This window comes from Musa acuminata, unplaced genomic scaffold (genome assembly GCF_036884655.1).
Source record: "Musa acuminata AAA Group cultivar baxijiao unplaced genomic scaffold, Cavendish_Baxijiao_AAA HiC_scaffold_1077, whole genome shotgun sequence".
NCBI lineage: Eukaryota > Viridiplantae > Streptophyta > Magnoliopsida > Zingiberales > Musaceae > Musa > Musa acuminata.
The window spans coordinates 499,310-511,649 of NW_027021291.1; the positions used below are offsets into that span (position 1 = coordinate 499,310).

The window sequence follows — 12,340 nt, forward strand, 5'->3', positions numbered from 1 at the left end:
ATCGGAGATTAGTGCAAAACCTAATCAAATTTACTTGTGATGAAAATAAAAACATAAAAAATATTCATTTTATCGAGGTCCTCTTATATAATCATAGATTTAGATTTGGTACACATATTTGTAAATATATTATTAGAAAAATATTGTGCAAGCCATAAATGGTAGAGGTTGTTCAAATTGAACCTAACCAAGATTTCAGTTCGGATCAATTGAATTGAACTAATTTATTTTATATATATATATATAATTATTTTAATTATAAACTGATTAATTGAATCGAATTAATCGAATCGATTAAATAAATTTGAATCGATTACGATTCAAACTATCTTATTTTAATCAAATCTAACTGAAAACGGTTTGAACCAGATTTTATTACGTCGACTGACACAACACATGGATATTGTTCGATTGGAGGAGCTCAAGTATATAGATATATTCATCAATCTCTATAAATTATGTAAGTATGTAGCCTTATATTATATTATATAGTTTGATATATTAAGATTCCTCACCTTAATAGACAATTGGACTCCAAAAAACGAAAAAGAAAAAAGTGCAAGCCGTTCTTACGTTTCCATGAATTGTCAAACAAGAAAGTTTTGTTTTGTTCTCCGTCACCTTGACATCGGGAAATTAAATCTGAGACTCCTTCCTGTGTACTTTGGCTCGTTACCACAGCTTGCATGGCGGGAGAGGCGCGCTGCAGAGCCCCGTGTTTCCTCTGAAGCCCTCCGCCGTCAAGGGAGCCCGATGGCGCGGTATCCGACCGCTGAGCCTGTTATCTGACACATCGAACTCGGTCAGTCGCGCGAGGTCCAGCACGCCCTCAGGTATGCTCCCGGAGAGCCCGTTCCCCGCCATCCCCACCTCCTTCAGCGCCGCCAGCCTCGCCATGGACGCCGGTATCCCGCCGCCAAGCTCTGGGTTGTGCGACACCACTAGCCTCTCTACTGTGTCCATCGCGGCCAGCTCCCCCACGCCCTCGTCAAGCCCCCCGGTGAACCGGTTGCGTGACAGATCCAGCGTCCGGTAGTGCCCCAAGGGGTCCTGCGTCCCCTTCGCCAGCACTGGCCGCAGCCGGCCGTACAGCTCGTTGGAGTGCAGGTCCAGGTCCATCAGCAGCGTCAGGTTCTTGAACCCCTCCGGGATCCCCGAATGCAGAGTGTTGTTGGAGAGGTTGAGCAACGAGAGCCCGGTCATGTTGCCGATCCACGGCGGGAGATCCCCCACCAGTCCGTTGCTGGAAAGGTCGAGGATCGAGATGGACGACGCCGACGACAGCCAGTCAGACAGCGGACCGGAGATCCCTGTGTCCGCCAGGACAAGCTTGAATATGTTCATCTGGCCGAGCCAGCTCGGCGGCCTGCCCAAGTGCATCAGGGAGTTGAAGGAGAGATCCAGCTCTTGGAGGTTCCGCAGCCGGGAGAGCTCGGCGGGGATTGGACCACCGAGGCGGTTCCGCGACAGGTCTAACGTCTGCAGATTGGCCAGGTTGGCGAAGCTGGAAGGGATCCTGCCGGTAAATCGGTTGTTGGAGAAGAAGATGTCCGTGAGCGTGGCGAGGCGTCCTATAGCGGCGGGCAGCTGACCGGTGAGCTTGTTGTTCTCCAGTATCAGTCTCTCGATGCTAGGTAGGCCGCCGATCGAATCCGGGATGCTCCCGGTGAGCTGGTTCTCCGACATCCTACAGAACTGCAGCGAGACCATACCGGCGATGGAAGGCGGAATGCTTCCCGTGATGCGGTTCTGGTTCAAGTAGAGAACCACCAGGTTTTTGAGCTTGCCTATGGAGCTGGGGATGCCGCCGGAGATCTTGTTCTCTGAAAGATCAAGAACAGTGAGCCTTCGCAGCAATCCGATCTCCATGGGGATGGAGCCGGTGAGGTGGTTGCCATGGAGGTCTAGTGCCTCCATTGCAGGTACCCGCCCGATGGATGCCGGGATGCCGCCGGTTAGCCTGTTGTTGGAAAGAGAGACCACGGAAAGAAATGGAGAGGTGAACATGGAAGGGGGAAGCGATCCGGAGAGGCGGTTGTTGCCGAGGGAGAGCTTCCGGAGTCGGGTGAGGTTTGCGAAGGCGGAGGGGATGCAGCCGGTGAGTTGGTTGGAGTCGAGGAGGAGGTGTTCAAGGCGGGAGAGGCGGCCGAGGGCGGGTGGAACGGGGCCGGCGAGCTGCTTGAGGTTGCTGAGATCGAGCAACCGGAGGGAGAAGAGGTCGCCGAGGGCAGGCGAGAGACTCCCGGCAATGGAGGCGTCGGAGATGAAGTCGGGCCCGGGGGAGAGGCCAGGGCGGGAGACGTTGACGACGCGGCCAGTGGCAGTGTTACGGTAAATAACGTTCTGGCCGCGACTTTGGGGTTGACGCGGCTGGTTCAGGGCCCCAAATGCCTGGGATCGGTCGTGTCTCCCTTTGTAGGGCTTGAGATGGCGGATGCAGAGGGTCTTGCTTGAGAGCTCCGCCTTGACGAACCGGGTTGACGATGGTCGGGTACCTGCACATAGGTCGGGTCGGTATCTCGGCCCGACCCCTCCGACGATCAAGTTAGTGGGAAGGAGTATTGTATTGGGTTCGAGATCCCCCTTGTGCTGGGAGCCGGGGGGGGTATTTATAAGGGGGGTTGATGTTACCTGATGGGCCATCCTGCCAGAGCATGACCGTACCTCTGACGGCGTCTGTCGCCGCCGTGGGCGTTGCGTGGAGAGCCGAGCTGCCGCAGGGTATGGGGGGTGTCAGCTGGCACCTTTGACTGCCTCGGCCGGCCGTGATGGGTCAGCCGAGGAGGTCGTTCGGGTACGGCGGGTATGGGTGCGTGTCGTGTCGTCGTTAATGCTATTTCTGGGGCAACGCGTCGTACTGGGCGTCCGACGTGGGGGGGTGTATTACGTCAAATCCGGGAGTTATGTCAAGTCAGTTTTTTACCCTTATCATATGCCCCACCCGAAAGGAGCTATGCATCGGCTTTACGCGTAAGGAGTTCGATGCATGGTTCCCTGCTTCAACGTGCTGTTCAGGTGGGTCTGAGAGGCGTGCCGTAGTTGGATCGGTCGCGCGAGTACTTCCCGAGCAGAGCTTAGCCGGGATACGCAACTTGGTCGGGAGGCTGAGCGGGGTCGGCCTAGGGGCCATTAGGGTCGATGAGGGTCGAGAGGCACTATGCAGGTGGTGCGATCGCGCAGGCATGACTGGGGAGATGCGAAGTTGAGGGTCGAGGAACACAACGCAGGCGGGGTGACCGCACAGGTGTGACTCGGGGCGGTGCAGAGCCGGAGAGCCGAGGAGCACAACGCAGGCGGGGTGACCGCGCAGGTGTGACTCGGGGTGGCGCAGAGCCGGAGAGCCGAGGAGCACAACAGGCGGGGTGACCGCGCAGGTGTGACTCGGGGTGGCGCAGAGCCGGAGAGCCGAGGAGCACAACAGGCGGGGTGACCGCGCAGGTGTGGCTCGGGGTGGCGCAGAGCCGGAGAGCCGAGGAGCACAACAGGCGGGGTGACCGCGCAGGTGTGGCTCGGGGTGGCGCAGAGCCGGAGAGCCGAGGAGCACAACAGGCGGGGTGACCGCGCAGGTGTGGCTCGGGGTGGCGTAGAGCCGGAGAGCCGAGGAGCACAACAGGCGGGTTGACCGCGCAGGTGTGGCTCGGGGTGGCGTAGAGCCGGAGAGCCGAGGAGCACAACAGGCGGGGTGACCGCGCAGGTGTGGCTCGGGGTGGCGCAGAGCCGGAGAGCCGAGGAGCACAACGCAGGCGGGGTGACCGCGCAGGTGTGACTCGGGGTAGATTGACCGAGGCGCTCGGTGCGGGTGGGCCGCGACCGAGGTGGTGGGTTCGGGCATAACGTGACCGAAGCGATACTTGACTTTCGATTAGCGTTAGGTCGTTTTGACCGTTGTGCGGGCACGGGCGGCCGGGTCGCCTTTTGCCTGGGAAAGGTCAAAGGGCCGTGCCTTTCGGGCGTCGTCGGTTTTCGAGGTTGATATGATTAGGGGCTCCGTACTTCATACCGCACCGCATTTAAGAGCCGCACCGGCCGAAGTTATGGCGATGCGACCTTTGCGTCTTCGCAGCGCGGCTCAGGAGGGGAAAGGTCATCGTTTCGGCGGGAAACAGGCTATAAGTATCGCTCCGTCGGTCCCTTTCACTTCTTGGTACCTGCTTTTGCTTCAATCCCTCCTTTGGGTGTCCTAGTCCGGCACTTCTTCAGCCGCCCTTCCTTCCCAAAAGCTCGGTAAGGATGGCTTCCCCTCCTTCATCCCTTCCTTCTCCGCCTCCTCTTCCCGGTGCCGCCGGTGAGGGGGTGGCGTTGGCGAGCTCCCGCTCGTCGTCCGAGGAAAGGGCCACCAAAGCCCTCGAATCGCTTATGTGGCCGCACGACCTCGACTCCACCGTGAGCGAGTCGTCGCTCGACCTCCTCCGGGACCGTTACGGTATCCCGGCGGAGTTCACGCTCATTGCTCCTGAGCCGGGGCAGCGAGCGTATGACCCTATACCCAAGGGCTTTGCCCTAACAGTAGACGCCTTTGAGGCCGGGCTGCACCTTCCGTTCCACCCCGTCATTACCGCCTGCGTCTCGTGGTGGCGCATTTCCCCTTCCCAGATGGCGCCGAATTCTTGGCGCTATCTGGTGGCGTTCCTTGGGGAATGCTATTATGCCCAGATCGCCCCGAGCCGGTCCCTTTTCCTCTCATGTTTCCGTCTATCCAGAGGGTCGGGGGGCTATTATTTGTTCGCCCGACCGGGTTTCCGTGTCAGTGGGGCTCCTTCCAGCAACAAGGGGTGGAAGGAGCGCTTCTTCTACGTTTGCCATCCGAGGAGTTGGAGCTTCGGGCTCCGGTGGGCGGTGCGCGCAATCGATAATACTGCCCCGGCCTTGGACGAGGGGGAGCTCCGAGCCCTTCGAAGATTGAAGGAGATCCTCCCTTCTTCTCGAGTCATCCGAAAGATGACCGAGGCGTGGCTGGTCGAGGCGGGCTTGAGCCCAGTACCTCGAGGTATGCCCTGAGAAGGTGGCGGTGGGCCTTCCAATTTTGCTTTTCTTTTTTGGAATACTAACCGAGGTCGTTGTGTTTGTGCAGGGATGGTGAAACTTGCCGTGGTGCGTGGAGGACGCATTTCGTCCGCCGCATCTCCGCGGCGCCAGGTCGGCCCGAGCGCTGACACTAGAGAGGCACCGGTGGATCTCGAGGATGCCCGTCCTCGAAAGAAGGCAAAGGTCGTAGCTCCGAAGAAACCGACTCCCCCAAGGGCTCAGGAGAGCGCAGAGGCGGCGGAGTCGGGCTCGCACGATAGGCGAGGAGGGCGAGGTCGAGGCGAGGCAGGCCCGAGCAACGTGGTCGCAGGAAAGGCGCCTCGGGATCCCTCGATTCGGGACTTGTGTCGTCTTCCGGCGGGCCCGCCGAACGACTTCTATCATGCACGCCTGATGGGCGAACTTTCTGAGGGCCAACCTTCTGACCGGTTGGTAGCTTGGTGGGCGGGGCTGACCCGCGGGACCCGGGTCTGGGCCGACGGGGAGACCGCGGCCGCGTTTGTCCGAGGGGGGCTGCACCCTGATCTGGCCCGCGAGATGTACACTCTGTCGTCCGACGTCCTGTTCGGGAAGTCGGTGAAGTCGCTGTTGTGGGTAAGTGTTCCGCTACCAGCTTCCTGCTTGTGGTGCTCCCGAGGGTCGTTCTGACTTTCTTCTTGCAGGGCCAGCACTACGCGATGGCACTGGCAGACCGGGTTCGCGACGCGGGTCGGGCCCTTGGAATTCTGTGCGACCGCAACGCCGAGCTGCGCAAACAGCTCGAGGAGGTGCGGGCCGGGGCGGCTCCGAAGGTGGTTGCGGCGGCCGAGCAGCGTTCCTCGGAGCTCGAGGAGGAGGCGATGCATCTCCGAGCTGAGGCAAGGGCGGCCGACAAGCGTGCGTTGGCGCTGGAGGCCGAGGTCCTTCGCTTAAGGTCCGAGGTGAAGGCGGCCGAGGAGGAGAAAGGCAATCTCCGGGGACTCCTGGAGGGAGCACAGTCAGAGACTCGTCTGGCCCGAGACGAGGCAGCCGTCCTGACCCAGCGGCTGGAGGGCGCACTAGCTGACGTGAAGGGGGCTTCAGAAGCCCTGGCGGCCGAGCGGGAGCGGCGGCCGGAGAAAGAGAGGTAATCGAGGCTTATAAACAGTCCCCGGGCTTCCAGCTCGGGCTGGCTCGGTCGGGGCAGGTTACCTACGAGTACGGGTACCGAATCGCCCTTGGCCGGTTCCAGACGAGCCATCCCGGGCTGGAAGTGGAGGCGGATCTGTTTGTCTCGCATCCTGAGGATTTGGATGTGGACATGCCGGAGGAAGTTCCCTTTGATGATGGCGTGGGAGGATCTGACGGTTAGGGCGGTCTGGAGGTCAGCTCAGCCGAGCAGCTTCCGTATTTTGTAATTTTCGTGACCTTCGGATCTGGTTGCGGTTGTAGCCCCTTGCTTTGTAAAGAAAACTTCCTCCCAGTACGTCTTTCTGCTTCGAAAGTTGGGCCTTGTAATCCCATGCTTCATGAATAAAAGAATCTTTTTCCAGTGTCTTTTAAGCTCCGAAAATTGCACAACTTCAATCTTGGGAGCTGGGGCATTGGCCTCAGACGAAGAACTTTCTAAGGTTCTGGACGTTCCATGTCCTCGGCAGGGAGGAACCGTCCATTGTTGTGAGTCGATAAGTACCTGGTCGAACCACGCTGGTAACCCGGTAAGGTCCCTCCCACTTGGGGGCCAGCTTCCCCCTCGTTCGGGTTGGGTCGCTGACTTCGGCCCTTCGTAGGACCAGATCGCCTAACCTGATTGGCCTGGGTCGCACCTTTCTGTTGTAGACCCTTGCGACGGCTCTCTGGTGAGAGAGGGCCTTCAGGTGTGCATCGGCGCGTCGCTCCTCGAGCACGTCGAGGTTGGCGCGAAGTCCCTGGTTCGAGGCCTCCTGGTCATAGCTCCTCGTCCGAAGCGTAGCGACAGTCATCTCGGGCGGTAGGACGGCCTCGGTTCCGAAAGTCAGGCTATAGGGGGATTCTCCGGTCGCAGCCTTGGGGGTGGTGCGCAGTGACCACAGCACGCTGGGGAGCTCGTCCGTCCAGGTCGATCGGGCCGCGGACACTCTTCTTCTGAGGCCATCCAGGATGGATCGGTTGGTTACCTCGGCCAACCCGTTCGTCTGAGGGTGGGCCACCGAACTGAACCTCAGTTGAATGCCATGACCGGCGCAGAATTCCCGGAACCTCGTGCCGGCGAACTGAGGTCCGTTGTCGGTGACAATGGCTCTGGGCAACCCGAATCGGGTCACAAGGTTTTTCCAAACGAATTTCTCCATCTGGTGTTCCGTCGTCGTGGCCAGTGGCTCGGCCTCGACCCACTTTGTGAAGTAGTCTACTCCCACGATTATATACTTCCACTGCCCAGAGGCCGGTGGAAAGGGGCCGAGGAGGTCCAGTCCCCACTGGGCGAACGACCATGCGCAGTCGATGGGACTGAGGGAGACCGCAGGCTGTCGGGGCGCGCGGGTGTGTTGTTGGCACGAGCTGCACCGCTGCACGTAAGCTTTTGCGTCTCGACACATGGTTGGCCAGTAGTAGCCTTGGCGTAGTATCTTGTGCGCCAGGGTCCGCCCGCCAATGTGTTCGCCGCAGATCCCCTCGTGAGTTTCAGCCAGGACGGTCTGGGCTTCGTCAGGCTCCAAACACCTCAGTAGGGGGTAGGTGAAGGATCGTCTGTAAAGCCGGCCACTTTCCTCGGTGTACCACGCGTGTGTGCGGCGCAGACGCCGAGCCGCGACTTCGTCGAGAGGGAGGGTTCCATCTCGCTTGAAGCTCAGCAGCTCTTGCACCCACGTGGTCGACGCGCCGCCTGGGGCCGTGGTTGCTACCTCAATGGCGCGAGCGGGAAGCTCCTCTATCTCCGGCCATGCTTCGGGGGTTCGCCTTGACGCCAGCTTAGCGAGCGCGTCAGCTCGTCCGTTTTCCTCCCTCGGAACATTAGATAATGTGAAGTAAGGGAATTTCGCGGTTAGATCCCTTACCCGCGCCAGATATTTGGCCATGGTCGCGTCACGAGCTTCGTATCCACCGCTGAGTTGTTCGGCCACGAGTTGCGAGTCAGTGAGGACGTGTATTGCGGCCACCTGCATCTCGAGGGCCAGCCTTAATCCGGCTAGGAGCGCTTCGTACTCCGCCTCGTTGTTGGTGGCTTTAAACCCGAAGCGGAGGGAACGTTCGAATGAGCGTCCGTCGGGAGCGAGAAGGACCAGCCCAGCTCCGGCACCCTTTGAGCTGGCCGAGCCGTCCACGTGTAGGGTCCAAGCCTCAGGAGTTCGCTCGAGGTCTTTGTCCACCCGAGTCAATTACACGATGAAGTCAGCTACCGCCTGAGCCTTGATGGCGGTTCTGGGCACGTAGCTGATATCATGTTCTCCGAGCTCCACCGCCCATCTGAGGAGCCGACCTGCAACATCAAACTTTGTTAAGATCTGCCGAAGAGGCTGGTCGGTGACGACTTCCACCGAGTGCGCCTGGAAGTAGGGGCGCAACTTCCGAGCCGAGAGCACCAGGGCGAGTGCGAGATTTTCTATCGGCGTGTAACGCTCCTCAGGTCCTTTCAGGACGTGGCTGACGTAGTAGATCGGGAGTTGTGTGCCGGAGCTTTCCTTGACGAGGACAGAGCTAACTGCGTGCGGGGAGGCCGCCAGATAGAGTCCCAGCTTCTCGCCGGGAATGACGGAAGCGAGTCGAGGGAGGCTGGCCAAGTGCCGCTTCATCTGTTTGAAAACCTCCTCGCATTCCGATGTCCATTGGAAGTTCTTCGGGTCTTTGAGCGCCTTGAAGAAAGGGAGGCAACGATCGCCCGATCGGGCGAGGAAGCGAGACAGGGCGACAAGTCTACCGTTGAGTCGCTGCAGGTCTTTAACTGTCCGGGGGGACTGCATATCGATTATTGCCTGTACTTTCTCTGGGTTGGCATCGATTCCTCTCTGGTGTACAATGAACCCTAGGAACTTCCCGAAGGTGACGCCGAAAGCGCACTTTGTGGGGTTGAGCCGCATGCCGAATTTGCGTAGCGTGGCGAAGGTCTCGGCTAGGTCGGCAAGGTGTGTTCCGGCTTCTCTGCTTTTCACAATCATGTCGTCCACATAGACTTCCATGTTCCTCCCGATTTGGGGGGCAAACATTTTGTTTACCGTCCTCTGGTATGTGGCTCCGGCGTTTTTCAACCCGAACGACATGACCTTGTAGAAGTATATCCCTTGATCGGTGAGGAAAGCCGTGTGTTCCCTGTCTTCGGGTGCCATCCTGATCTGGTTGTATCTTGAATAGGCGTCCATGAAAGAGAGGCGCGCGTGCCCTGCTGTCGCGTCGACCAGCTGGTCGATCTTCGGGAGGGGGTAGCAGTCTTTAGGACACGCATCATTGAGACTGGTGTAGTCAACGCATATCCTCCAGCTTCCATTGTGTTTTTTCACGAGAACTACATTGGACAACCACTGAGGATACTTGGCCTCTTCTATGAAGCTTGCCGCCAAGAGTCGGTCCACCTCTTCTTGTATGACACGTTGCCGGTCAGGTGCGTGGCGCCGGGGCTTTTGCTTTACCGGACGGGCGTCATGTGGGATATTGAGATGATGCTCCGCGACCTTGGGATCGACTCCCTTCATGTCCGATGGAGACCAGGCGAAGATGTCGGCATTCTCCCGCAGAAGACCGACGAGCTGTTCCCGTTCCAACTCGGGCAGCTCTGATCCGACCTTGACCGTCTGATCCGGACGTGCTTCCCGTAAGGGGATGTCAACAGTGGACCCCCTCGGCTCTGGGTGAGGGGCCGGCTTTTTTGCCTCCCGGGGATCTTCTAGAGGCGCCTCTCCCCTGGTCCTTTTGCCCAATGAGACGGAGGTAAGGTAGCAGCGCCTGGACTCTTGGGGGCTTCCGGTGACTTCCCCGACTCCCTCCCGTGTCGGGAATTTGACGGTCCGGTAGTAGGTCGAGACGACGGCTCTGACCTTGTTGAGGGTCGGCCGACCAAGTATGGCGTTATAAGCGGTGGGAAGGTCGACCACTAGAAAAGTGGTCATGGCAGTCTTTGATTTCGGCGGGGTCCCCAGAGTCAGAGGTAGGGTAATGGCTCCCAGAGGTGATATCGAATCTCCCGTGAAGCCGGTGAGCGCCGAGCACATCGGGCTTAAATTTTCCCTGGCTAGGCCCAGCTTCTGGAAGGCGCCAAAGTAGAGTATGTTGGCCGAGCTCCCCGTGTCGACCATGATTCTTCTCACTCGCGCGTTGGCTACCCTGGCCGATATCACCAAGGCGTCGTCGTGGTGGGGCCGCTCAGTGGCTCCGGCTGGGAAGGTGATCTCGGGCTCAAGCTTGCTAGTCATAGGTGCCCAGCAAACCAATCACGTGAGTGATGACACGTGTGACTTGATACAGAATCTTTTTGCTTATTATATTTTGGCGTATATCACTTTATAACTATTGCATAAATGCATATATATTGTGATATCCTTGGATTTGTGCAATGGGAATCGGATCGTGATGAGATCACGATAATGAGATCGATTCACCTTTAAACACATATCCTAAATAATCCCGGTCATAGGTTACTCGAGAGGGACATCGTGATAACCGGATAGACTGGTGTGCTGTATACCCGTCCATATGATGGATGCAGCTGGTCTCATAGCTGCTCGTGTAGGGACACTAGGGATACAGTACAGGTGCTCATTGGAGAATGAGTTCACTGATTGATCCGCTTACGGAATGCTGGATGGTTGATGATGCCTTATTGTCAGACAGTGATTCCGTAGTCCTAGTGGTGTATCTGGTCCTTAGACTTGAGACACCAAGGATGTCCTGTATGAGTGCTCCACTCTTTGATACCAGACTTATAGGTTTGGTTGTTCCCAGATCTAGTACAGCTGGTCATTGGGAGTGGTAGTCGACCTTACGAGGGTTATTGAGTGTCGACAGAGGATCATCCACTCTCGGCATCATGAGAGGAATATCCCATGTGTTCATGCTCAGATAAATCCCTGGCCAGGGTCATTCGGGTTGAGAGAGAAAGAGTTCTCCGAGAGAATCCGATTAGAGCGAGACTCGAGTAGAAACCGTATGGGTCTGACAACACCATGCTCGATATACGGTCTCTAGGATATTAGATGGATGAGGGACTATAGGTATATGGTAACTGAGGACAGACAGGTCCAATGGATTGGATTCCCCTGTATCGTCTGGGGACTACGGCGTAGTGGCCTAGTACGTCCGTAGTCGATGAGTCAAGTGAATTATTACAGAGATAATAATTCACTCAGTCAGAAGGAGTTCTGACAGGTATGACTCACTGCCAGCTCGATATTGGGCCTAGAGGGTCACACACATATGGTAGGCATTGCGATGAGTAGAGGTTCGGATATGAGATATCCGACGGAGCCCTTGTCTTATTGGATGCAGATCCAATACCCACTAGGGAAGGACCCATTAGGGTTTGACACGGGATCTCTATAAATAGGAGGGATTCACAGCCTCATAGGCTAGAGTCTTTGCTTGCCCTTTCTATTCTCCTCTCCCTCTCCACCTCAGAATAGGCCTGGAGTTTTGAGGAGGGTCGTCGCTCCTCTCCCTCTCCACCTCAGAGTAGGCCTGGAGTTTTGAGGAGGGTCGTCGCTAGAGAGGAGGAACGCTTGACCTCCTTCACCCTCTCCTAAGGATCTGCAAGGAAACAGGGATATACGATCTCCCTAGGTAACACAATCTCTATACGCAGTTTTGTGTTTTGTGGATTTTTGCGCACCAATCTTCGCACGACGACGAACATCTTTTTGGGAATCGGGGATTTTTGTTTTCTTGTTCTTCCGCTGCGCATGTGATGTCGCCCCCAATAATTTCCCAACAGTGGTATCAGAGCCAGGTTGTTCGTGCGAATGATTGGTTTTGAACTGCGTGTGTTGTGTTTAGGAAGAATATTGACGTCAAAATCGTTGACGCAAAAGCGAGGAAGGGCAGCAACAGTTGCTGCCCTCGATCTGCATGCCTGCAGCCACCTGCAGCGGTAGCCGCAGCCGCAGCCAGGCAGCACAGCGTCGGCGCATGCGCAAGCGCTGTGCCTGCAGCAGCCGGACGGCGGTCTGCTTGCAGCAGGCTTGCTGCTGGCGGGGCTGGCAGCCCACGGGCAGAGGCGCCGCCGCTGCTCCCGCGGGCGAAACCCCCCCACAGGGGCGGCCGCCCGGCGGTACAGCACCGCCTGCGGAGGCAGCGGCATCACCGCCAGCGGGCGTGCCGCCTGCAGGCGAGGGCAGTGCCCTCGCCCCGCCGCATAGGCTGCCGCCGGCAGGGTGGCGGCGGCGGCAGCAGCGAA

At 57.8% G+C, this 12,340-nt stretch overlaps 1 protein-coding gene across 1 annotated transcript; it reads right to left on the bottom strand.

Moving 5' to 3' along the window:
* Positions 1-448: 448 nt before the first annotated feature.
* LOC135666249 (probable leucine-rich repeat receptor-like protein kinase At1g35710) lies at positions 449-2,658 on the bottom strand. Its single transcript, XM_065177818.1, has one exon. The coding sequence runs from the start codon at positions 2,641-2,643 to the stop codon at positions 673-675; it is 1,971 nt and encodes a 656-aa protein (XP_065033890.1). The 5' UTR covers positions 2,644-2,658; the 3' UTR covers positions 449-672.
* Positions 2,659-12,340: the final 9,682 nt, after the last annotated feature.

Bases quoted from the DNA above. Each gene is read 5' to 3' on its own strand.
- LOC135666249 (XM_065177818.1), bottom strand. From the start codon at position 2,643: ATGGCCCATCAGGTAACATCAACCCCCCTTATAAATACCCCCCCCGGC.